This window comes from Amblyomma mixtum, chromosome 8 (assembly GCF_055824585.1).
Source record: "Amblyomma mixtum isolate Tamu chromosome 8, ASM5582458v1, whole genome shotgun sequence".
In the NCBI taxonomy this organism is placed as follows: domain Eukaryota; kingdom Metazoa; phylum Arthropoda; class Arachnida; order Ixodida; family Ixodidae; genus Amblyomma; species Amblyomma mixtum.
Genome location: NC_143019.1, coordinates 36,020,506 through 36,048,188, shown reverse-complemented (window position 1 = coordinate 36,048,188; position 27,683 = coordinate 36,020,506). Strand labels below are relative to the sequence as shown.

The 27,683-nt window shown below is 46.3% G+C and overlaps 2 protein-coding genes across 2 annotated transcripts in view; one reads left to right on the top strand and one right to left on the bottom strand.

The window, feature by feature from the left end:
* The window catches only part of LOC149332080 (sulfotransferase 1B1-like), a 66,914-nt gene that overhangs the window by 35,419 nt on the left and 3,812 nt on the right, over positions 1-27,683 (bottom strand). The gene's annotated exons all lie outside the window — the stretch shown is intronic.
* On the top strand, positions 4,974-27,250 carry LOC149332081 (uncharacterized). Its single transcript, XM_089557026.1, has 8 exons — positions 4,974-5,138; positions 6,299-6,490; positions 7,617-7,888; positions 12,919-13,022; positions 15,990-16,113; positions 17,840-17,998; positions 21,038-21,160; positions 22,820-27,250. Exons 1-8 carry the CDS (start codon positions 5,063-5,065, stop codon positions 27,206-27,208), a joined length of 5,439 nt encoding a protein of 1,812 aa, XP_089413152.1. The 5' UTR covers positions 4,974-5,062; the 3' UTR covers positions 27,209-27,250.

Below are 27,683 nucleotides of genomic sequence, written 5' to 3'. Positions count from 1 at the left end.
AGCCAGGGAACCCCCGGTCGCTGCTCGAGTCCAAATTCTTCAGCTTCTTCATAGGCTCCGCCCTCAGCATGTCACCGCGCACATACCGCCGAAACACGTGCAGGCAAGGGGGGATCATGGCGCCTTTCAGTCGCGAATTCTTTGGCTTGCCGCGGGCCTCTCAGGTGCATGCGCGCGGTGGGCTGGCGCCGTCATCCTTCCGCCGTGCCGCCACTCGGTGTTTCTTCTGTCATTCCACAGGAATGCACCGTTCGGGAGAATGCGCCGCACTCCCCCGGCAAAGACGTCACGCCTGTCCCATTCTCGTGAGGCGCATTCAGGCTCCCTACGTGGGGTGCGCTGACCTGTGCGCTGGGGGGAAGTCTGCAGGCGCGTCAGGGGCAGCGACGGTGCTTGCCAGCCGGGTCGGAACGCTGCCGCCGGAGGCAAGGCCACAAAGCGTATGCCATAGCGCGCACATCACACTGCCATACTAAATTTTGCTCGCGGGAGAGTTCACGTCCCTGCATTTCGCATACTGGACTCCCTCGCCGCGCACCCGCCCCGCCATGTGGAGCTGATATGGGTGCCTGCCCACTCCGGGAATCCCGGAAACGAGGCCGCCAACGGTTTAGCCCGAGCCTCTCTCAACCGGGCACCGGCGTCCTCCGACCTGGGGTTCTCGCGGGAGCGCATGCACTCATTCAGTGAAATGACGCAGGCCTGCAAAGCCGAGCGTCGGCTCTACCCCCCACCTCATCCTTCCCTCGACAATTACCATCAGACACTTTGGAAGCGACTCCAAACACGCACTTTGCCCTCCCCTTATATACGCTCGCGATATCACCCAGTCCACACAAACCCCTCCTGTACCCTCTGCCACCACCCCAAAGCCACTCTCGACCATATTCTTTTCCTCTGCCCGGCGGATCCTCCCCCGCGGGGCCTGGAGCACCTTACCACTTGGGAGGCTTGGGAGACCCTACTGCGTTCCGAGGACCCGGCCAAGCAAGCCATCGCCACCGGCCGGGCTGCCAGCGTCATGAGCCTCCGGGACATGAACGTTTGAGTGCAGTGGGGCCGTGCGGGGGCCCAAGGACCGACGTGTCCAAAACTCCCTTGTTACAAATAAAGTTTTCATCATCATCATCGCTTAACACTCACACGAACGGAGAAATCTCTGCCGACATCTTTTGCGGACACGAAATCGTCGACATGGCCAAGTAATGCGTTCGCATTAAAAAAGTACATAATTCGTTGAGATTCAGCAAGGAGAAGAACCGAGTTTTCACCCGGTATCCGTCGGCTTTCCAGTAACAAGTTCTCCCCGCCCCCTTTGCCTGGTACTCGCATTTTCTGGGGTGAAATGCTTAGGAAAATGTTTTTTTGCCCGAACTCGTGCAGCACAAACACGCTGGACATGGCTATGTTGAACCCAGCGCCCCAAGCGTTACAAAAATTAAATCACCATAATAAGAGTTCTAAATGTTTTCTTTGTTGTCCACGTCTTTACTGGCCCATAAAGAAAACAAGAATAAGCTGCACTGGGTCGAAGCCGCTACTTCACACAAAGCGCCTGTTGCAAGCCATCTATGTAACAGAAAGAAATTAAACCTCTTCAGCTAAAAATTAAATTGCATTCAAAATGAATTAATTTTATAAAATTTATTTTATCTACTCACTATTCATCATGATTCACTTTTAACTTCCGTTTTCACTGATACCGACTGCAGCCCTACAATCCTAAACAGGTGATTTTTCTGCCCTGATGACTTTATCTTTTTCAGTCTGCATCACAAACGGATAGGTAATCGCTTTATTCCGCACATTTATCTAAAGGTCGTCAGGCTGAATACCGGGAATAGCAAAGTCTTCAGTATCGCTCAGCGCAGTTATTGTTCACGACTACAAAATTCGATTGAACTAGACGACCTTTTATCTTCTTGCTACGTCTATTTTAGAGCTGACTCTACAATGACACCTTGACATGTGATATTTCAACCTACACTGTTTCATTAAACGCCATAGCTTTTTCTCTCCCATTGCTTTAAATTTTATATATTATGTGTTTTATTCTCGGACTGATTTCCGAATCGCATGACGCTTATTTCGTACTTTCCTGTGCGCCGCAGTACTGACATTAACCGCTATGCTTGGAATACTTACGCCAAAAACATTTCAGTACGATACCTCCCCATTTACTGCACGCCAGCCGCCAAGATAATATAGTGACTGCAACAGCAAGGGGTCCTAATCGGCTGTCGATAAATTATGAGTGCTGATATGCCTTGTGCAATGCAAAGATTTTAAATTACAGGGCTGAAGAACTTTTGAACTCGATGCAATATAGAGCCCGACGCTTATTTGTGGCACTACCAACGCAATAGGTGCTGCTCCCGTTACCCTCCTAGTACGAAAACCCTGACAGAGGCTAATCTTGTAATACCCGCCGCAGTGGCTCAGTGATTAAGGCGCCCGGGTTCGAACCCGACCGCGGCGGCCGCGTTTCGATGGAGGCGAAACGCGAGAGGCGCCCGAGTGCTGTGCGATGTCAGTGCACGTTAAAGATCCCTAGGTGGTCTAAATTATTCCGGAGACCTCCACTACGGCACCTCTTTCTCTCTTTCTTCTTTCACTCCTACCTTCCTCCCTTCCCTTACGGCGCGGTTGAGGTGTCCGCCGAGATATGTGAGACAGATACTGCGCCATTTTCTTTCCTCAAAAACCAATTTACCAATTTTATTTGTCTAGTAAGGTTGCGTCCCAAACAAACGCAATCGGCGACTCGACGTCACCGGCCTTGCGCACGTTGATCGCGGGTTTCCCGGACACATGAGGAAACAATGGAGACATTTGATACGGAAGCACACCGTATCACCGTGTCGACGTGAGCTACATTGCACAAGTGACACAAATACTTAGCACAAACCTTAACTGCGTGTGCACATCGGGTTAAGTACCTGCCTGTTTTAATTAAGATTGATACTCTGGGTTCGCCACAGAATTGCAAAGATATTAGAGACGTCAGCGCACTCATATGCTAGCAGCCATTCCGGGAGCGTTTAAAACAGGGGAAAGAAGAGGAAGGGAGGAGAGAAAAGGAGGGTAAATAATCTGTTCTATACGTAGAGGTGGGGAGGCTCAGCAACAGTATCAAATAGTTGATGCGATCGTGAATGTGTATCTGTCTCGCATATCTCGGCGGACACCTCAAACGCGCCCTACGGGAAGGGAGGAAGGTAGGAGTTAAAGAAGAAAGAGGTGTCGTGGTTAAAGTCTCCTGAATAATTTGGACCCCCTGGGGATCTTTAATGTGCACTGACATCGCACAGCACACTGGGGTGCCTTTTGCATTCCGCCTCCATCGAAACGCGGCCGCCGCATTCGGGTTCGAAACCAGGTACTCTGGTTCAGTAGACGAGCGCCTTAACCACTGAGCCACCGCGGCGGGTCAAGCAGTACGCTTCATAATTTATTTATGTACTATGTGCTGCGCCCTGTACGGTCTCAAAAACAAAAAGAATTAAGTGGTGCCGATGCGCAAAAAAGTTATATTGCCCTGTTGCTGCAATACACATCGAACAAAGCATTCATATCCCGTTATGAGGAAGCGCTCCCGCTTTCCACGCAAACCTGAGAGCTCTGAAACATTTCAGAGCGCAGCTCTTAGGCACTGTTGAAGAGAAGGAATAACTGCGAACTTGGACGAAACTTAAGAACGAGAAGAAGACAGGAGTACCGCTCGTCCTGTCTTCTCGTTCTTAAGTCTCGTCCAAGTTCGCGGCTATTCCTCCTCTTCAATATGTCAGACAAACTGGCCCAAAGCTTCTCCTTGATGAACTCTTAGGCACTGGTTCCCGCTTTGAGCGACATGCTACGACGCCGGCTTCGGCCACGGTGGAAGTTTATCTTGCACCATGGCTTCGGCGTAACTGAGCGAGCGAGAGCATTGGAGGAAGAAAGAAAGCGAACACAGAGTATACAGGGAGGCTAAAGACGGCGATAGCGAAGGGAGCGTGAGGAGGAGAGCGGTAGGGTGAAGGCAGGTCGTGTGGCGGCGACCCTTTGCAAAAAAAAAAAGTAGGAAAAGGTTGTTCTGGAGCACGCTCGAAGGCTCGGACTGCCGCTAGAGCGCCTCACCTTTTGGCCCTGGTCCTCCTCTTTCTCTCCCCCCCCCCCCCCCCCCCGCGTCCACGGAGAAACTGCGCTCCCGGACCTAGGGTTCGAAATGGTTCGATCCCTCTGGGGATGGAGAGTGCCTACTTCCTTTCTCGGCGCCGCCGCCAGCTTCCAAAAATTTTGGGTTTCGTTTTTTGTAGCGAGAGCTACATTACCCGCAGTCTCGCCGTTTCGCTGCGGGCCTTCGGTGCCACTTGTGCGCATGCGCGAGGAGTCGAGTGACGTCACTTCCGCGCAGCTGGTGCACCGCGCGCACCGCCGCTCGCCTCCGACCGAGAGGAGCCGCCGAGTGACGTCACAGCTGACGGCGCCGCACGCCGACGCCGCTCATTTCCGACCGAGAGATGATGATGATACGGTGGTGGCGTAACCAGGGATATACCGCACCTCACGCTACGTATATCCTGGCATAGCTGAGCTAAGCCACTGCCAAATATTTTTAATGTACTTCTATAACTTCTGCACGCTACCTCAAAATACTGCAGAGCCCCTTACTCACTAAACGCTTCTGAGAATTGTGCTACAACCTTATAAGAAAAAAGAAACTAAAGTGACTGTGGCAATAACGTGGAATCTCTTACGCACACGAAATCACGATGAAACCGCTACATGCCTACAAGCGTTCACTACGCGCAATAGCCAAGCTAGGCGCGCCAACGCAACAGTTCTTCCTCGAATTCCTTTTCACGGCACATTCCAAAGTGCATCGCGGGAGCTGCGGCCAAAACTGGCCATTATTGTCGATTCTTCTATTGTCAGACGTAACCTGCGGGCAATCTCTTTGTTCATTAGATAAGCGCAGCATAAAAGGGTACGTCGTCCGAACCTTTACCTTTGTGGCGCCTCTCGACAACAGAGCTTAAGTACGCGAGCGGGGCAGGGTTTACCGAAAACTTCCCCAGTAATGGGTCTTCTTTCGCACTTGGGAAACCTGCTGGTCCTCCTGGGACTTTTCACCGTCTCTTGCTCCCAGACAACACGTGAGTGTCGGAATGTTGGTATAAGGCTTCGTCTCGTGCTTCTACCCGAATGCATTAAAATACGCATTCAAGTACACTAAACGTTTGTGTTATAACGTTAGCTAACAAGACATGAGCAGAAAAGCATGCACATGCATAGCGGTTATTGCAGCTCAGTGTGCTAATTATTTTAATCCCTTTTGACTGTAAATATGTATGCGCTGCAGATCCGTCGTCTGTTTTGTTTGCTGTATTGTAGCTACCTCCTAGTGTAATGTACTTTTAACTAATATGTTGTTTAGATTAATAAATGAAAGCATTAATAAAATGATCTCGCCAGCCAGTCAATTGGGGAATTGATTATTTTGTTCTTGGTGCGAAAAGAACCGTTTAACAATGTGTTTCTGCGAACCTATGAGTGAAGATTTAGATGCAGGAACACAAAGCCTTGTATATTCAATCTTTTTTACAATTTTCACACTTCTAGAAGCAATATATAAATAGCATGCGTATGATTCTTAAGTTCAGTGTCTTGGGCACCATGCTAAGATTAGTTAGTATTCTTACAAAATCTGCGTAAAATGACGTAATTAATCTCAACCCGCTTGGGTACCACTGTTGTCAACACAAACCTGGCTGCATTAAGACATTGCGCAAAATATGCCCGAAGAGACGATATTAATATTTGGGTTTCTACATTGCGCTTATTCCTTCTGTGTGGCGTAAAGCAATGTTTAGTGGTATTTTGGATAAAAGGTAAAATATTAGGAATATTATTGGCTCCCGAAATGCATTGACAGTATTTCTTTCAAATAAATTTTGCAAAAAAACAGATTCATTATTTCGCCGTGTGCTACTCTTATTTGTACTGGTGGACATAGTTGTTATAGCGAATATCCTCACGTGACCCTATTCGTAATAAGGAGCACACACCACAAAGTGAAACAGAAGCAGGCTTCATGTAAAGATGTGTAAGTAGCGGTGCTGATATGGGTTCCTGCTAAAGAATTGGCGGGTGCTCCTACCCATCCCAGTAGCGATGACTCATCGGCACCGAACCTACCATGGCAGCAAGGTGTATACCTCTCAGCAACGCTTTGCGCATTGGAAAGTCTTTACGAGTAGTGAGAACAAGCAAAGACCGGAAAAGCTGCTACAATGACTGTAATTCCTTTTCACAGTTTCAGGTGGCGCCGAGGGCAAGAATGTCGTATGTTACTGGCAGTCCTGGTCCCACAAGAGGCCCGCGCCTTACACCTACGACATCGACGACATCCCCGTTCACCTCTGCACCCACGTCATCTACTCCTACGCGAAGCTGGACACAGGCGCGAACAGCCTCTATCTGGACAAGGAATTTGACAGCGAAAGAGGTCCGTGGTCCTTTCAAATAGCATTTATTCAGCAAGCCCCTAAGGGACCACGCTAAAAAAGCTTTGTCAATACGATAGGATTGGTGATACAGATTTGCTTTGTCCGTAATATTGGAAGTGTGCAAGAGAATATACAGGTTGCAGAGAAATTTATTTTTTCATCCCTTTGGTAGCTTTCTCTCAGTGTTTACATCATCATGTCCAACCATCTTGGGCAAGAATTTTGAATATTGGAAAAGTGTTAGGTACAGTCTTTGTCAAAAGTAATCAGGCTCCATGGATTGCTTCTCATTTGTATAACAGAGCCCTCACGGCTTCCCTAAAGATCAAAAAGTTCTTTTAAGGTGAGAACAGGGGTTCTCCTTACCATACAGAGATTTAGAGCTTGAGGGCTGACATAATAACTGTAATATACGACTATGAAGAAAAACGTGCAGCCTGGTTACTTTTGACAGAGACTGTAGTAGTAGGTACTAGTATGGAAGTACCGAAGGCAATGGTTCATTCTTCAGATAAGTAGCAAAACCATTCTTTTATAGTGTTTGCATCGCAAGCATCGGGCAGTTAAGGCTGCCATAGAAAAACAACGAGGAAGGTTTTTGACGATAACAACAACATTAATAGCAAAAAAAAGCTATGACATGCCGAGGGGAAATGTGCGGATATATTGATTGTTATAGTAAAATCTTACAATATATGAAAAATAGTGTTCATGAACTGTTTCCTCTCCAAAATGCTTTTGTCTAGGGATGTTTGGTATGGCTAATGATGAGCAATGTACCAACTACAAAGTGGACAGCGGTATATTCCTCGAAAAATGTATTAGTTCACTGAGGACTTGCGAAATGATCCTCATATGAAGTTCACTAGACTTAGTATATTTACTTATAAAGCTATTACTCATATGTAAGGCAATGAGTTAAGAGTTTTCTTGAAAATAGCTGGATATTTGCATTAACCCAATACAGCGAAGCATCTTCCCTTAGCTTCTTAACTATACCCGTGTTAAGACCCCTTCTAAGAGTGTTTCGACAGGCATTACACGCCCTGTCCGTGCCAAATTCTTCATATCTACTTTAGTAAGCTGTAACTTACTTTAACTAACTTCGTCACGTTAATCCCGCAGATGGATACTTCCGCTTCCTGGATATGAAGAGGAGGAATCCTCAGGTGAAGCTGCTGCTCGCCCTCGGTGACCGCAATGGCAGCGACAGCGCCGAATGGCACCGGGCCATCAGCCAGCCGAAGTGGCGCTTCCACGTGGTCGCCATGCTGTACAAACTGCTGAGCCAAAACCGTTTCGACGGAGTCCACTTGAACTGGGAGATCCCCATGGAATCAGCGGGTGTCGCATCCGCAAAAAGCCCCAGCTATGATCAACTCGCCTTGTTTCTCTCCGTAAGCCTTTTCTCCGAGTTATCAACGCCTCCTATGTTAAGAGTTCACATTCTGCAAGGTGACAGAGCCGTCAGCGTGGTGCTTTAAAGGGGCCGGAAATAGCAGCCAGAATGCCGCGAGTTCGCACGACCGAAATATTGCTCTAAGTTTCTCAGACCTACCAGGGCGTGATTAACGCCCTTCTTTAGTTCATAGAGCGAGCTTTTAATGCTCCTTGTGCGATGTTAACAGTCGCTAATATGACGTCAGTACCTCTCAAGATAGCGGTGTAGCAGAGTCCCCACTGACAACAGAAAGTGGAGCGGCTCAGTGGTGCGGCTCAGGCATTACTCCGTCTTGCGCAAGTAAAAAAAAAAAAAGACAGAAAAGTCAGCTTGAATTTCGCTGCGAATTTTAATATTCATTTACCGCACGCTCGATAAAAATTCTTTTCGATCGACATCGCTCGCAATGCACCTTCCTGATTCCTTGGCGCGTCCCTTGATTGAGGGAGTGGTTTAACACAACACAGAAAATTCCTCAACGCAGTTCTCTTGACAGTGCAGTAGACACCCAACTGCGCCCAACAAATTTATTTATTTATTTATTTATTTATTTATTTCGTGTACCCTCAGGGCCAGAGGCATTATAGAGGGGAGTGGTTACAAAAATTTCAGAAAAAAAATGTACAGTGCAGCAAACTAATTAGTAATACAAAAATTATTGCTCCTAGTTATACATTATTAGCTGTTGGGTTCTTGGTGTGCTGGTTAATAGTATATAATACACAAAATACAGCGCAGCAATAGAGTGAAAAACAAACAAACAAAACGCTCGTACAAAAAACAACAAGAATATAGAATTAAGAAAAAGATGATGCTCCTACTTATACAAAGTTTTCGAATGCTGTTTTGAAGCGTTGGTTGTCAGTAACGGTAGCGGTAGATGCAGGAAGGTGATTCCACTCAGCAGCTGTGCGCTGAAGAAATGACTGAGACATGGCATTGGTTTTGCAAAATGGAATTCCGACTTTGTTATTGTGATCTAGCCTTGATGAAATGTATTGGGGAGGGGAGATCAGTTCGTGGCGAAGTGAAGGATGATAAAATATCTTGTGAAAAAGTGAGAGTCTAAGGGCTTTACGGCGAGATGCTAAAAATGGCAGGCTGAGATTTAATTTCATTGCAGAGATGCTGGCAGTTCGGTTATAATTACATACAATAAAACGAGCAGAATCATTCTGGACCATTTCTAAGAGTGAATTAGGTTTTGTTGAAAGGGATCCCACACTGCTGCAGCATACTCTAGCTTTGAGCTAGAGTATGCTGCTCTGTACTCTAGTTCTGTAGAGCACCTCGTGCTGTGCACGTTGCATAAAAATTTCGAGCGCATTCTGCTTTGAGCTGCGTGTTTCATGTCTGTTCCAAGAGTATCCAAATGGCTAGAAATGCCCATAACTTAGAACCGTGTTTCTATTGCATCATAATGTAAGCATGATTGAATTTAATGTCTTCAACATTTATAAAGTACTTCCGAGAATATAGCAAAGAACGGATTTCAGCTCACACAATTGGAAAAAAAAAATCTGTGTTCTGTGCGATGTCAGGGGAAAAAACACAGCCTAAATTAATCCCGATATCACTACTACGGCGTCGCTGATAGCGCAGGTGTCACTTCGGGACGTTAAACCTCACATACTGCACTATAACAGTGTCCTTTAGCAAGAGCTCGTTGTATATGTATACCTGATATCAATGTGCAATTATGGATTGTTAGTGTACAGCAGTGCATCCTGGGTAATTTGGGCTGCATCATTAACAAAGCTTTCGTGTTCACCTTGCGGTGATGGATAACGTTAACTTTAGCCCTTTGCAGTTCAACCTTTTGCTCCGATAAGGTTTCATTCACTCTCGAGAACCTAGTTTAAAAAAACAAAAAGAGGTCACTAAGCTTAAGCCATAAAAAAATGAAGCACTTTGGCCATTGTTTCATCAGTGTAGATTGCACTGACGTACTTTTACGACAGGAGCGCCAACACTCCACCTCTGTTTAGCAGCTTCAAGCATCGACATATCTGTCGATCGTGTGCTCGACTTCTGTTCGGGCCTGTGTTATCTCTGGACTTTGATCAGCCTTCTGATTATACTGGCAGGCAGCTTATCAGGGGAGGAGCTTGCACTTGACTCTTGGAATTCTATACATGCTTCGGACGACCTTTGTGAAACGCGCACTTGTGTTGTTTACAAAAGAAGCAATTAAAATTGAGCATTTATATCAGTATTGCAATGTACGCTCGTTTCTATCTCATCGGATATGCTCGAGGTATTGTCGATATCTGATGCGTTAGAACCTGTTACGCACTTTCTGCACAAGCTGCAATATTTCCTTCTTCGTTGGTCTGATTTCGTAAGTTCTAGAAAATAAATCATTGTCGCACAACTTACATTATTTGTATAATCGAGACTAGCCTTTATTTTCGTTATTAAAAATCTAACAGTATTTTCTTAGCCTGCACCCGCCTTAAATTATCATTTTATGTCTTATCATACTGTAAGCCTCTATCTCTGCTTAACATCGTAACATCATTAAGTCATGTTTATGCCGATCTTTGTGTGGTTTCTTGTTCTTCTCTTTTCTAAAATATCATACTACGTTTGCATTACTCCACAAGTTAACTTCAATGAGGCATATGAGGCGTATTTATGGTTCTTCTTATCGATTACTGATTGTATTATGACTCGCCGCCTAATTCTGTGGGCGTGCGGAGCTTTCTAACGGTCGCTTTGACGACGGGGTGGTGCTCAAAGAAACTTTCATCCTTTTTTACAGCCTGAAATTCTTCTAAAAAGGCAGTGCAACTAAAATCAAATTAAATTTACCATTTTGAAATTCGTTCTATGTAGTGAGATCGCCGCAGTCATTGAAACAAGGACCAGATGCCAATTTTATCGCATAAATCTGAGCAGCAACGAGAAAGAAACATAAAGAAGGAGTGAATAAATTTAAAGACGCAAGCAATTCTGTGGTTTCTCATTTAGGTTTCAAAATTATGTCATCTCAGTGAAGCCCCCTGAAAATCTAATTAGCAAACTCTAAAAGTGTTTTTTTTTTCTAAAGCCAAGTTTCTAGATTAAAGTTGCCTTTCGAGCATAATTAAAACACTTCCCTCTAGGTAGCCTTGAGATCTAAGACCCGTCATTAGTGCTTCCTTTAATTAAGTAGTTACCGCTCTCTCTCGCTCTGCTGGCTTTGCTTCCATCGCATAAGGAGTGATTTCAAGCTCACTCTAGGCAATTCCTTTTCGTGCAAAACAATGACCAGAGAAATTTGCGCTTCAGCGTAACCTCACTACGCGACAGAGCTAAGATTAAAACTTTGGCGATCCGGCGACGCGTTGCTGCCTTAAAGGTGCACTGAAGAGGATTTTGAACTTGTCTTTTTGCCGCGGGAACTCGATCTACACGTTCCTAGCATTCTTAGAAACTGCGGCTTATTGCCCTCTGTGGCCGATTTCCCTAATTAAATCGAATTAACGTCCGGCTCCCGCCTTTATTTTTTGAATTCTCCGCGTACGGTGGGCGGAGTCGACCAACGCGTGAAGTGCCTTTTAGCCAGCTCCGTGGAGGCTTGGCTTTCGCTTTGTTTTGTTTTTTAGGTTTCCATGAATAAATAGTTTCATTCGCAGATAATATAGCCGCAAAATAAGCCCGCAGAAATAAAAATACGCGCGGACTATTTGCTACTACGGACTACTACGTATTACTCCGCCGATGGCAGAGCGGCAAGCCGCCACGGGACTGGGTGAAAGGAGCTCCACGCGTTGGTCGACTCCGCCCACCGTACGCGGGAGAATTAAAAAAAAAAAGGTGGGAGCCGGACGTTAATTCTATTTAATTAGGGAAATCGGCCGCACAGGGCAATACATCGATGTTTCTAAGAAAGCTCGGAACGTGTAGGTCGAGTTCCCGCGGCAAAAAGACGAGTTCAGATTCCTCTTCAGTGCACCTTTAAAGTCTGTTTTCCTCCTTTATCATGACTGCATTCATATCAACAAATACGAGTACCTAAGACCGCCATACCAGCGTTCAGCCAGAACAAACCCCGACAAGAGTATCAGGCCATTCATTTCCCATTGTTTCCAACAGTCATATCATTATGTAATAAACTGCCACGCGACTTTGTGACCTCGGTATCTGCTGATGCATTTGTCGCTAAAATATAAAGCTTCTTTCAGGAACAGGATGCGTCTTTTGTAAAAAACATTTATTTTGGCCAAAAAGTAGTGTACCTTTTCCTGCGAATGCCGCTCCTACATAGTCCGTTTTGTTAATTAGATGTGAATAACGTGCACCCTTTTCTGTTAGTCTGTACTGTTTTTTTGTTTACCTTTAGATGTATAGTTTGAATGTGCAGTATTGCTAGAAATGTGTTTTTTGTTCCCACTCCTGTATGAACCTTTCAAAGCTTACAGTATTAATAAATAAATAAATAATAATAAGAGTGCCCCTGCAAATTTACAGAATGCGCTAATGAGTGCAGTTTCACGAGTGATGTAGATTTGTAAACAATTAAAAATAAGAAATATTTTTCTAATCACTTTTGTATAAATTTCATACTTTCAGTATTTATTGTGCAACACAGAGTATAAACCAATCGTTTGCATGAATAGAACATGCCCCACAGTGCTTGCCGATGACTTCAAAGTCGATGCCAAACTGTAGTGCTGGCAATCGTTCTACGCGGTACTGTTTGCAAATGACAGTGCCTTCAGACTAAAGGTCGTTCCTTTAGAAATTGAACAGTACAGGTAGGGCTGTGCCGTTACCATTATCCTACACTTTCATTAGGAAGAAGAGTGTATGTAGAGTGTCTCCAACCGAGAAAGACGTGTCGTGAGAGCTGCAGCAGTATTGACGCGTTTTTCAATCATAGTGTTTATTTTTGTTTCATGCGCATTTTGGGATGAATGTCCGTGTACTAGCTTTAGTATATATACATAATAAAGTGCCACCAGCAATGATGTGAGAAACTCGGATAACTATCGTTCGCAGCATATACGAAGAACCTTCAAGTGGCCGAATTTCATGTTGAGCTGTGTCGTCGCTTTGCCGAAGCTGGAAGAGAAGCGTTCTGCTGGACTTCGTACGCTACTTCCGTGAGTAAAATGAGCCTTGAACGCGTTGGAATATCACCCAGAGGGCCAAAAATGTTCAGAGCCAAAACCTTCAATATCACTCCTATATACCTAAAAGCCTGAATGATAGAATGGCAACGACAGCCTGAATGATAGTCTAGGACATAACAGTGGCAATTGCAGCCCAACACTGCACAACCTATTGAAGCTTACAGCTAAGAGTGTGTGGAGGTGGAAAGGGATACCCGTACTTCGCACAGACTGGCCTCACCCGAAAACACACCCGCATAGCCTACTAACTCCATGATCCCAGGTTGAGCGCTGCTTTGAGCAGCTTTAGATTTCACATGGGCAGTTGGAACTAGTACAAACATCGACCTCCTGCGCTGAGCGCGTCAGCTTGCCCTTGTTGATTCTGCATGCTTCGCAGATCAGTATTACAGAGGATGACCGAGCTCCCATTCCAACACCCACATTGCATCGGGCACTTGAGGAATTGAAGATGCCACCAAAACGCAGAGGTAGCTCTAATAAGCAGAAATTTCGGCAAGCCCAAATGGGGTCGCCCATGCACAACGGCTGTTGGTCCTACACCAAGCATGTCGGGGCTGGAGAGGGCTTACGCCTGCATGCTACTTACATCGGCTCCTTGACGGGCACAAAGAAAGGCTACAACGTAGGCGTAGGGTGCGCACATCAAATAACTGTTGTCCTAACTACAGGCGTGGCTCGACGGATGCCATCCCTGCTTGCTGCCCACGTCGATCCCTTTTATGGTACTTCAGGACAGATCGAACGCAACTGTGGGCTCTATGCAGGAAAAATCTCAGCAAGGCCCCGTTAGGAACCCGCACAAAACATATGTTGCTTCTACACAGGGTATAGCCGGACTGGAAAGCCGGCATCCCTCAATGCTGCCTACGTCGGCTCTTCATCGTCGGCTCTTCGGCTCGGGTCATCATCATCATCAGCCTGACTACGCCCACTGCAGGGCAAAGGCCTCTCCCATGTCTCTCCAATCCGCCTTTTTCACGACGCGACTGCGCATGCGCCCATCCCCTGGCGGCGGTGTCGCGAAACATACTGGAAGTGTAAACAAACCGACTTCTTACGCGGCGGGGTGCTTTGCTGCAGCCTTCGGGCGCTCAGCACGACGCATTTGGCGATGCCTACGACATGTGTTGCATGCGGTTGCAATGCCCAATATGTAAAGGGAAGCAAAGTCGAATTTTTCCGCTCTCCGAACGCTTCCCGGGACTGCCTTCGACGCGAAGCGTAGATAAAAGCAGTTCGCCGGCTCGACGATCGTGGCCGCCCTTGGGCACCGTCAAGAACGTCAAAACTGAGCGGGAATCACTTTGTGACAGGTACGGACGAGGTACCGCGGTTAAATGCGTGTGCAGTCTATCACGAAATCTTTTATTCGTGGGCAGGAAGGCCTCGGCACCGCGGCACCGCGGCACCCGGACTGATCTGAAGATCGCGGTTTCGATGCACACCACGACAGCCGCATTTCAGTGGAGGCGAAATACAAAAGCACTAGTGTGTTGTATATGTCAGTGCACGTGAAATAAGTCCAAGTCGCATATATTAATACCGAGCCCTCCACTGAAGCGTTCCACACAGCCCGTGTGTCAGACGTTCAAATCCATGTATAATACCATGGCGTGCGCTCATCGCAGGCAACTGTTTTTCAAGAAACAAGCAAAGGTGCACTGCGGCGGTAGCCTCACCCGCTTCCATTTCGTCACTAAAAATGGCTTTAGGTTTGTAACCCGGTAGGGCAAAAAGTGAACCGGGTATATTTAAGTTATCTCCAGAAGTTTTGCAGCACGCACATCCGTACGGATCCCTACGGACGGGCGGATGGTGGAACTGAAGAAAAAATAGAGGACACTCGAGGCAAAAATGTGGCCATTTCATCTGTTCCTACATTTAAACACTGCAAACTGGAATCGCACACCAGCAAGCACATACCAGTTTGCGCATTCAATATCGCGATTGTATGCAGATCGGCCTCCATGCAACTAAGCTGCGGCACGTTTTGATAAAGCTAAACAGCGTTACCACCAATTAATGGGAAATGATCGGGGATATTTCATTGAACATTACGTTCCGAATGTAGGCTTCATCGTTGAAGCGACGGCCCTTGCTTAGCTGGCGATCGTATCGCATTCCGGATGATCGGAGATACTGAAGAATTTGTTCTTCGGTGGGCACAGCAGCTTGCCTCGGACTTCGCACCCCGCCATCAGTCAGCCGTAGAAATTCTCCAGATACCAGGTGCTGCCCAGGACACGCCGTCGTCGACAGATTCCAACAAAACGTGCTCCGCAGCGGCACTCAGTCCGCCTGGGTTAGGTGCGCACATGGGTGCGCAGTACCCTACCAATGAGCTTCCGGCGTTGTACACGGGGTGGCAGCACAGGAAAATGAAAAAGGCCGATTAACCCTGTCCTTCGCCAGTTGATGCCATTGTATTCCCGCAAACTTCTTACTCTCGTCCGCCCACCTAACTTTCTGCCGCCCCCTGCTGCGCTTGTCTTCTCTTGGAATCCCCTCCGTTACCCTTAAGGACCAGCGGTTAAGAAAATCAGGCACTTGCGCACAAAAAGGCATATTCAAAGCGAACGTAGGCCTTATGCAGGAAAAACCTCGGCCAGTAGAAATGGGTCGTCTAAAAAACCTCTGTGCCTCCTTCACCGGGCGTGGCGATACAGCTAATATACCAGCATTCCCCTCACCTACGTGTCTTGTCGGTTACTTCAGGGCAAACTGAAAATCAACGTGAGCTTTATGGAGACGAAAAATTTGGCAAATCAAATGGGAAGCCCACGCAAAACAGACTTTAGTTTTACCCAAGGATTGGCCGGGGTTGAGTCATTGAGTATCTGCATGCTGTCTATGCGGGATCGGTTCACTTTTGCATTCGTTATAGCATTGTCTTTTGTTCTTTGCAATGATAAGATTTTCTTATCAACTCGCCAGGTATGTAGATCTCTTCCACGCCAGCGCTTGGACTGCTTCTGACGTCAAGATCAACGCGACTACGCCTGCTATCTCACGGACAGCTTCCGGAGGGCAGTCTGGGCCTTTGTCCGACGCAGCTATCGTAAGCGCGATAACCTTGTTTTTTTTGTGTGTGTGTAAATACAACACACGTATCTTTGTTAACTCGAGCCATTAGCCACGTGACTTGAAGGGACACTAAAGTAGATTGCTAATTCAAGTTGCATTGCGTAAATTAGACGAGGAAGGATTTTAAGACTACTATTTCAGACTTCCTTATCAAGGCAACCACTTTTTCTCTCAGGAAAAACGTCATCAGTGTTTTCTAGAAATAATCTATTCATATTGCTTAGTTTCCTTTTACTTTTAGTGTTTCATTAAGCTGCTTCATGATTTCTACTCGTGCTTTATAGCTGCTCGTTGAGAACGGTGATGATTGCAGCGTTATGTTCGGAGAGCAATACAACAGGAAGTTTTTAAAGACAATAGCAGAGAAAGAGTATGCCTTGCTGTGGTTAAGGTCTTTTGTTGTCAGTAGTTTCACAGGATCGATGTGCACCAAGGCAAGGATTTTCTCTTCTCAAGTTTTTATATAGCTTTCAAGGAGACTCGTATACATCCGACTCAGTTTCACATATCTGGGAAGCCCTCTCAATAGAACCAAAGTGTGGACAAGAGATACAAGCCACGAAGATAAGATATGCATTTCGAAGACTGCTTACTAAATGTCACTCTCCTCAATGCAGAAATCTTGTTACGTGCGCACGTGTGATGGTTCTGGAACATTATTAATTAGGCACATATAATAATGGCAGGAGCGGCGTGCCAAAATTTTCCGTGTGAGCATGTGACCTCACTGCACTAAATGACGCTGCCCTGAAAGATTAAAGAGAAATAATAATTATTCCTCTCCAAGTTAATTAAGAACTCTTGCTATCGGCTCTTGAAAGAGAGCGATTTGGCAGGGGAGTACTGTGCATCTGTTGAGGCAGTCACTCTCAACATTTCATTGTACAATTTGCAGAGATACTGCAGATAAAATGTGGAAGGCCAGGTAGAGGTGTTGAAGTGTATAAGTATCCAACGTGGATACAAACTTGATATATTCCCCAGAGAGCGGTAAAGGGAGGCGTAAGAAAAGAGCGTTGTAATTAAAGCGGGAAAGTAAAAACCAGCTGTTCTTCATGGTATTCATCTTGCCAGTGTGAAGTATAGAAAGTAGTGAAATAAGGAACAATCAACTCCTGGGTTCCAGTAAAACACAAAGGGAGCAGGCACTCTGTTCTCCACAAAAAAGAAAAATGAATGGAAAAGTAAACAAGGAAATTGCCTTAACTCTTCACAGAAATATCTGAAAAAGGTGTTTCTTTTGCCATTAGGGTTACTGGCAGGCTGGCATCGCTCATTTCTGAAAATTTGCGATACATACCTTAGTATGGTGTTTTCTTAACAAGCCCTGGTTTCACCAGTTTTCTCAGCAGTGCAGAGATAGATTTGAATAGGGCGAACCTTTAAATACAGCGTATCGGTCTTCCCTCACATTTCAGAAAGGCTGTGTCACATCCTATGACGCCTCAGTGCTCACTTAGCCTTGTCCAAAAGTGGCGGTTATAACGACCTGACAAGAAACACATTATCGCATGCAATCGTTTTACTCGCCAGGTTTTGGCTAATACCACTCTCTTAGTTTCCTTTTTTCAAACGTCTTTCTCCAAGCGAATAATATATTAAATTTCACTTTAAATGCAAACTCAGCATTAGTTTCATTGTTGCTGCTTAGCAATTTTAGTGAGATCCAACGTCTCCTCATTTGTTTTTTTTTTTTCTAGAGTCGCGGACTGCAACAACTCGCTCAAATCGGCGTGGGGTCTGAAAAAATTATCCTCGAAGTGCCTTTCTTCGGATGGAAGGTGATAAGCCCCGACGCTTCACAGCAAAATCTGCACGCATCCGATGGAACCGATGACCGAATTGTGCCCTACTACAAGGTAAGCTCTCTGTCAAAAGATGAGTACTGTGATATTTTCTCGCATAAAATTGACGCCCACACCTGCGATCATACTGGCATACTAGCATGTTCATACTGGCACCATATACTGCCATCATACTGGCATGTTAAATGTGCCATCGGTGGTAAAAGTAACAGACCCCCACTCGAAATTCCGACCCGTGCCACTATGCTTAGGGGCGCTACCTGACAGAGCACTTCTGGTGTCGAAACGGGCCCACTGCGCAGGTTTTTACGCCTGAAGTGTTTTGTCAGGTAGCGCCCCCAAGCAGAGTGGCAGGGGTCGGAACTTCGAGTGGGGATCTGTTACTTTTACCACCGATGGTACAGCATCTAGACCGCACAAGTGTTCAGAATACGGAGTGTTATACACAGGCATGCCCTTCCCTATAAAAAGATAATTTATTTCAGACACCGGCTGGGTTTTGGCACTATAAAGGCTTTTCGTTATAAACTACCGACATGTGCGTACCTTGAGACAAATAAGAAAGCATTCTGTTATGGCATCAAACCTGACATTTGAAGTACAATTGCATATGAAGATGCGCCCACTTTAGTTTAATTTAAGCGAGAAAATAACGTCATTCAAAAAATTCTTAACTCGCCCGCAGTCACACCTGATAAAGTAACCGAGCAGGTTCCGAAAACTCGTGTTTTCTTTTTGGCTTGCGAATGATTTTTTTTTTGTGTGTGTGAGGTACACCCATTAACGGGTCTCTTTATGTTCTTACTTCATAAAACAAATGGTGAACAAGGAGAACCACGTAGAGGTGCACCTGTCCGGGTTACCTTCCGCGTGTTTGCCCCCTTTTCCTCCAGATTATTCCTGAAGCATGCGTCATATTGTCTAGCAACGTACTGCACTGTTGCCCATGTGACGACGGCTATGTTTTAGTGCCGCAGGGCCACGGTTTGTGATGAGAGCACCTATTCTTGGAGCAGATATTGTAAATGAGCGTAATAACGTCAGCATCTGCTTGCAAAAAAAAATTAAGACATAAGGACACAATTACAGGCTTAGTAATGCAAAAACAAGAAATGAACACAGCGCTCAACCCGCGAAAAGCATAAATTATAGCATGCTGCTTTCACATAGAAAGCATTCCAATCAGCGTAGTGGAATACTCCAACAGGGGACCCGGAACAGCTCTCCTAATCTGCAAAAGAGCAAGATATCTGTCGCTGAAAACATGCTCTTCTGTGTCGCTCCGGATCGACAATTGGATTAGGGCGTAAAATTATTGGAAAAGGTTTTGTACAAAACTACATTCCTTGCGTAGCACTTGGGTACTCAAGTCGTATTCCCATCAGCCTCGCAGGAGATACACAGTCTCCAATTTCATCGTTATGTTGTCTCCTATGCGTCACCGCGTATGTCTTGTGTTCACTATGTCCGTTATTGTATAGCAATGAGAGGTACAGAGAGCATCGACGTTTCAATCAGGTTATTCGCAGACGATTGTGTTGTTTTTAAAAAGATCTCGAGCACGGAAGACCACACTTCTCTACAGGCTGCCTTGGATGCTATTGATCTTTGGTGTCAAGAGTGGGGCATGGAATTAAACGGGGAAAAAACTGTTCTGCTCCGCGCTGCAAGAAAGAAACACCCCAGCATATTCACATACGAAATAGGCAAGACTGTGATCTCTGTAGTTGATAAATATAAGTATCTAGGAATAACCCTCACAAATAATCTATCATGGTTCATTCATATCAAATATTTGTGCTTCCGCTTTTCAAAAATTATGCTTTTTGAAACGAAAGCTTAACAATGCTCCCGTCAGAACAAAACTTTTAGCCTATAACACATGTATAAGATCGAGACTGGAATACGCGTCGGTGCTGTGGAATCCCTACACCATGAAGGACATAGAAAAATTGGAACGCATTCAAAGAAAAGCAGTGAGGTTTATATTTGGAAAATATAGAAGACTAGATTCTCCTTCACTACTCATGCAAGAATATAAAATTCCAACATTAGCAATACGCCGGAAAATAAATCGACTTCTGCTCCTTCATAAATTTTTGTCAAGTAAAGTCCCGTTTAAACTGCCAGACTGCATTCAGAAAGCTACCACCAGGTGAACAAGGCACACTACACAATACACACTGGCTCCGATTTTTGCAAAACCCAATTCTTACCAGAACAGTTTTTTCCCCAAAACAGTGAATGAATGGAAGAAACTACCACCGAGCATTTTTTAATCGAATAACTTTCTATCAGAACTGGAATGTCTTTTTTTTCCCCAAGTAGAGGCGCCTTGATTGCACTGTATTCTTGATTTTTTTCTTTTTTTACCTACCATGACTTATGTACCATGTCATTTTCTCACTCTTTATATAGTAATGCCTCTTTACGTTGTACTTTTTGTATTTTGAACTGATGTCCTTTTTCTTGTATAGTTTTGTTCCAACTTTTATTGTGGACCAGTATTCATTTGTTGCCAGACTTACTAGTGTTGAATTTCTGGACTTTTTTCTTTTGTTTGTGTAGTCTTTTTACTTTGCACTGTTTGTAAAATGCCCCTCCTGCTAGGGCCAAAGCATTGGCCTGCAGTATGGTTAAATAAATAAAATAAATAAAAATATTAGTAGTACGAGGCCAGACTCAGCATGAAGTAAGACAAGAGGTTTGTTATAACTGGCGGTAGCCGTGCAAATCAAAACAGTCACTCTTTTGACGCACAAAAGCTTACCTCTGGCTACAAAGGCGCATCGTAGCTGTAGGCTTCCGAATAATTTAGCAACATAGCTTTTAGAGCGCTGTAATATTACTCGGAGGATATTTCCACGTTTCTCCTCTACAGAAATTGTGTGCGGAGACGAATGGTCCAACCCGATTAGCCGTCCTACTCAGCCAATGCTGGTATTGAACATAAAAGCAAAACAGTGCCTTCACAATCAAAACCGCGTAAAAAATGTGCAGCTGCTCCTAACTTTACAGGTGACCTTTTCATGACAACTGACGCCTACTTATTCATATTGCATCATCTCTTTCTTTCTCTATGTATTACCACAGGTCTCTTCGGTGCTTCAAAATGGAGCTGCAAGCAACTGGGACCGAATCAGGCGCTCACACTACCTTCTTCTTGACCAAAGCTACCGAGTCTATTATGACGATGCCAGTAGCGTCCGCCGAAAGGCAAGTGCATTGACGTATTTGATATGCCTGTGATATATATATGACTTGCATAGTTCCCAGTGGGGCATAAAAGTGCTTTCACAAAACTTGCTTCGAAGGTTCCGGTAGTCTACATTTTATCTGGTGTTAGTAAAAAGTAACAGCACTATTTCTCTTTGCAACTCAATACACAGCACAAAACATTAAAAATTATCAGTAATTAGTCATAACTAGGAAGGCAGCAGAATGAAATGAAGAGTAGAACGATACAAGATGCGTTACTCTAGCTGAAACGGAGAGTCGCAAAGCAGACACCGGCTGGTCTGTTTTGGTTAGGGTGCGTTCCGAAGACAAAGTAATCTAGTCAGACGCAGCCAGTACTCGGACAGCGGGACGAGGCAAGAAAGTTTTAGCTGTGGTGTATGACGAACAGAAATACCTTTTCTTTTCGTTGGGTGTGATTATCTCCATGATGATGATGATGACAACACCCCTACCTCCACACGCTTGCGTAAATACCTTCCCGATGTCTAGGTTGATGTCAGAAACGCAAGGGGTTTGTCGTGGGATAAAACACTCAAGATGAACACAAAAGGCAAAACTCCCACTTTTTCTCTCCTGCCTCCTCACTGCAGCTATGCAGCACCAATAGCCACACCACTTTAAGCAGGAAAGATACTGAAACACCTAATGAACGTGGAAGCTTCCGACTACGATGTACCACAAGGCGGGCTACCTAGCGTTAATTCCGATGAACACCCTTCCATAGTGCTACCGCCATAAAAGGTGTCCTTCCACCCAGAACAATCAAACTCGCACCATCGGCGCTTATGACACACCTCATAAATTAACATTATCGCTAAATGGACACGGATATCTTAGGCCCATTCATTTGGCTGCCAGAGAAGCATCTATCATATGAGCGACTTTAACCTTGTTACTATTGCAGTCCATATTTGGTGTAATCGGTCAAATGCCAGTTTAGTCACAGGAATGACTGGTTACGTACGCCATGGGTCCGAGAGCGAACTGCAGATTGGGCTAGTTGGTGTGCATTCATAATGATGGTTCTACAGCGCAAGCACACACAGACCAAGAAGCAGACAAGACACACACACCAGCGCTAGTGTGTGCGTCTTGTCTCCTTCTTGGTCTGTGTGTGCTTGCGCTGTTGAACTATCATCCGAGAGCGAGGCATTGACGTAAGCCTAACGACAATGTTTTCCCTGGAGGAGGGCAGGGGCTCAATAACTTTCTCGCGCGTCAGGTTTATACGTTGTTCTCTTGTGGACTAGCTATTTATTTTACTATCACTAAACAGTTTTGTGTTTTACGATAACGCGCCGTCAGTAATGCCGGTTTTCAGATGAAAACATTAAAGTGCCTTTTATAATTCACGAAGAAATAGCATTGCCTGCGCTTCGTCTCCAACGCTTTAACTTCTAATGTCATTGCCTTTTATCTCAAATGGCGAATTGGAGTTGTGACGGTCCGCCAAGTCTCGATGTACTGTGCAAGCCATTCGAGCTATCTATAATCTTATCACTGAATGTATTTTTAGTCCAGTCGTTTTGGAGTTTACCATACTTTTTCGGATCGCTTCTGCATCAGGCTATCTACTAATGCTGGAGGCTTTTGGAAGCAACCGAAAAATTCCAATGGTTTTCTATTCTGTCGCAGGTACTGCTTGCAAGGTCCTTGGGAGTGGCAGGAGTCGCAGCTTGTAGTGTGGACATGGACAATATGGACGCGACATTCAAGAGGAAGAACGACCTTCTCAAGGGAGTAATTGAAGGCATGAAGGCTACTGTTGATTATCCGAAAGCACCTCAAGTAGAACCCACTGAAGAAAGCTCCCACAAAGAAACTGATTACGACACATTTGACGTACACACTGACAGCACGCACCACTCTACAACATCGCCCACAGAAATAACGACACCCCAAGAATTTCTCGCCGGCTCAACTCCTGCAGTTGGTTTGAATTCACCAGCAAGTACTCCGATCTCAGTAACCACCACATTCGAGGAAGCAGGAACATCAAGAGGGGAAACCACGTCGCCGGCCTCTGCCTCAGCGGTTACGAGCGAGGATTCTGTGTCAACTGCGACTCTCAGCAAGCAAGGCGAGCGAGGGGCATCTTTGCCTTCATCAGGTGATTCATCTACGCCAGCCTCTCATGTCACAGATTTTGAAGACATGAGAACCGAATCAATTGCACGAGAGATGACTACATCAAGCATCAGCGGTAACCTTGGTAACGCCACTTCCTCCAGTGATGATACTGGAAGTTCTTTTTCGACCGAAGCAGCAACTACGCTCACTCAAAGCCAACAAACTGCTACTAGCGCTGTAGAATTAGCCACAGCCACCGTGACGGCGAAGTTAATGACAGATACAGTCACGACAGCATCAGAGCTAAGCAGCACTGAGTACGACTTCACTGGAATCACGACTGTAACAGACGGTATCGCTTTAGCCAACGCGACCACGGAGGCTGTGACACCTACTGATGCTGCACCGTCTGCATCATACAGCACTCACTCTGAGCACTTCGAAACCACGACTGCCGCAGACGCGGTAGATCTAGCTAACGCAACGATGGACGAATTGTCGGGCTCTGCCATGACAGTATCAGCGCTAAACAGCACTGAGTACGATTTCGTTGAAAACACAACTGTAACAGACGGCATCGCTTCAGCCAACGCGACCACGGAAGCTGTGACACCTCCTGATGCTGCACCGTCTGCGTCATACAGCACTGAGTCTGACCACTTCAAAGCCACGACTGCCGAAGACGCGGTATATTTAGCTAACGCAACAACGGACGAATTCCCATTCTCTGCCACGACAGCATCAGCGCTAAACAGCACTGAGTATGATTTCGATGAAAACACGACTGCAACAGACGGTATCGCTTCAGCCAACGCGACCGCGGAGGATGTAACACCTACTGATTCTGCACCGTCTGCGGCATACAGCACTCAGTCTGATCACTTCGAAACCACGACTGCCGCAGACGCGGTAGATTTAGCTAACGCAACTACGGACGAATTGCCCGGCTTTTCTACGACAGTAGCAGCGCTAAACAGCACTGAGTACGATTTCGTTGAAAACACGACTGCAACAGACGGTATCGTTTCAGCCAACGCGACCGCGGAGGATGTAACACCTACTGATGCTGCACCGTCTGCGGCATATAGCACTCAGTCTGACCACTTCGAAACCACGACTGCCGCAGACGCGGTAGATTTAGCTAACGCAACTACAGACGAATTGCCAGGCTTTTCTACGACAGCAGCAGCGCTAAACAGCACTGAGTACGATTTCGACGAAAACACGACTGCAACAGACGGTATCTCTTCAGCCAACGCGACCGCGGAGGATGTAACACCTACTGATGCTGCACCGTCTGCGGCATACAGCACTCAGTTTGACCACTTCGAAACCACTACTGCCGCAGACGCGGTAGATTTAGCTAACGCAACTACAGACGAATTGCCAGGCTTTTCTACGACAGTAGCAGCGCTAAACAGCACTCAGTACGATTTCGGTGAGAACACGACTGCAACAAACGGTATCGCTTTAGCCAACGCGACCGCGGAGGATGTAACACCTACTGATGCTGCACCGTCTGCGGCATACAGCACTCAGTCTGACCCCTTCGAAACCACGACTGCCGCAGACGCGGTAGATTTAGCTAACGCAACTACGGACGAATTGCCAGAGTTTTCTACGACAGTAGCAGCGCTAAACAGCACTGAGTACGATTTCAGTGAGAACACGACTGCAACAAACGGTATCGCTTCAGCCAACGCGACCGCGGAGGATGTAACACCTACTGATGCTCCACCGTCTGCGGCATACAGAACTCAGTCTGACCACTTCGAAACCACGACTGCCGCAGACGCGGTAGATTTCGCTAACGCAACGACGGACGAATTGCCAGGCTTTTCTACGACAGTAGCAGCGCTAAACAGCACTCAGTACGATTTCGACGAAAACACGACTGCAACAGACGGTATCGCTTCAGCCAACGCGACCGCGGAGGATGTAACACCTACTGATTCTGCACCGTCTGCGGCATACAGCACTCAGTCTGACCACTTCGAAACCACGACTGCCGCAGACGCGGTAGATTTTGCTAACGCAACGACGGACGAATTGCCAGGCTTTTCTACGACAGTAGCAGCGCTAAACAGCACTGAGTACGATTTCGACGAAAACACGACTGCAACAGACGGTATCTCTTCAGCCAACGCGACCGCGGAGGATGTAACACCTACTGATGCTGCACCGTCTGCGGCATACAGCACTCAGTCTGACCACTTCGAAACCACGACTGCCGCAGACGCGGTAGATTTTGCTAACGCAACGACGGACGAATTGCCAGGCTTTTCTACGACAGTAGCAGCGCTAAACAGCACTCAGTACGATTTCGTTGAAAACACGACTGCAACAGACGGTATCGCTTCAGCCAACGCGACCGCGGAGGATGTAACACCTACTGATGCTGCACCGTCTGCGGCATACAGCACTCAGTCTGACCACTTCGAAACCACGACTGCCGCAGACGCGGTAGATTTAGCTAACGCAACGACGGACGAATTTTCAGGCTTTTCTACGACAGTAGCAGCGCTAAACAGCACTGAGTACGATTTCGGTGAAAACACGACTGTAACAGACGGTATCACTTTAGCCAACGAGACCACGGAGGATGTGACACCTACTGATGCTGCACCGTCTGCGTCATACAGCACTCAGTCTGACCACTTCGAAACCACGACTGCCGCAGGCGCGGTAGATTTAGCTAACGCAACGACGGACGAATTGCCAGGCTTTTCTACGAAAGTAGCAGCACTAAACAGCACTGAGTACGATTTCGGTGAAAACACGACTGTAACAGACGGTATCGCTTTAGCCAACGAGACCACGGAGGATGTGACACCTACTGATGCTGCACCGTCTGCGTCATACAGCACTCAGTCTGACCACTTCGAAACCACGACTGCCGCAGACGCGGTAGATTTAGCTAACGCAACTACGGACGAATTGTCAGGCTTTTCTACGACAGTAGCAGCGCTAAATAGCACTGAGTACGATTTCGTTGAAAACACGACTGTAACAGATAGTATCGATTCACCCAACGTGACTACTGAAAGTATTTCTGCAACTCCAGACCCGTTATCCTCATCTGCCCCGAGCACCGTATGGGTCGAAGACGCGACCACACTTGTCAGCCATGTACCAGATCTGGTTACTAAAAGCAAAACATACGTCTCTACAGAGGCGGACTCAACTAGCACTACACAGGTGTCAGCTGACGTTGAAACTTTCACAAGCACTGCCAGAAATTCATTTTCAACTACCGTTTACGAGTCAAAGGACGCTGTACCGGTTACAGCACGTCGTGGCGAAGGATTTACTCCATCACAACCAAGCACACCGCAACATTCATCAACAGAAGACAACATGCAGGTGGTAACAGTGACAGGGGCTTCAGCGTTTCGCAGCAGCGACGAAACTACGCAGCAAGAAGTGTCGACTACTGAATACTCGCCGCGCGAAGCTGTGAGCTCTGCAGACAAGAGACAGACCGAAGAAAGCACTACACAGGCATTCAGTTGGGCTTCGACAGGCGCTTTGACGCACATTACTACTCCTGAAGAACTGGACATCACGACAACGCCTGCAATCGAGGGAGAATTTTCTACAGTGTCTACGGCACTCGACAAAGTGCCTTCAATCGACCGCAGGGCACCCGAAAAGCGGTGTGAAAACACGTCTCAGCGTACGCTGCCCCACGAATCTGACAGCGAGTTTTACTACCGGTGTTACCAAGGGATGGCGCTGCTACGGAAGTGCGCGAGTGGCCTTCGGTTCAACTCTACTTCCGGCCACTGCGACCCGGAGCACCGTGTCAGTCCAGATAGTGCGGTAACCAACGCGCCATCTTTGAGCCGGCATGTGCTCGAACTCCTGAATAAGCTGGCGTCCGGCGAAATACGGCTGAACCAGAATGACAAAGTGGGCGTCGATGTACACCTGAATTTTAATCTTGGTAATTGATAATTTTCTTAGGACTACAATAAAACTAGCAGCTTACGGCGATGTCTACGGAGGTTAACTTTCTTGGCGATTTTATTCAGTGGTTTATTTTGGCACTGAATGAAACCAAGCAATGCAGATAGCGTGCAGGTCATTGTTTCTTGTTGCATTTTCTATGGTGATGCACATGGGGGGTCAACATTCTGAGAAGCTGAAGAATGTGTCGAGCAAGTGTACAAAATATCCAGCAGACAGTAAAATCACGATCAGAAAGAACGCAAAAAGAAATGCAAACGGTTTTCTTTGCCGTCCTGATCATGCGGTAAAAATTCATAGGGGCATCGAATTACATTATGCGTTGGCAGTGCGATCGCATTATTAGAAGCTGTTGATGCCTCTACTGCGTGACGTCACATCCGGAGTGGAGACGTCACTTCCCTTCAGCCAATAGGAATTATACTGCCTGGAGGCAAAACAATTCGCCCCAGCCAATCAA

Bases quoted from the DNA above. Each gene is read 5' to 3' on its own strand.
- LOC149332081 (XM_089557026.1), top strand. From the start codon at position 5,063: ATGGGTCTTCTTTCGCACTTGGGAAACCTGCTGGTCCTCCTGGGACTT. The intron at 13,023-15,989 runs GTGAGTAAAATG...TCAACTCGCCAG, and splicing joins GGACTTCGTACGCTACTTCC to GTATGTAGATCTCTTCCACG. The intron at 17,999-21,037 runs GTAAGCTCTCTG...GTATTACCACAG, and splicing joins GAATTGTGCCCTACTACAAG to GTCTCTTCGGTGCTTCAAAA.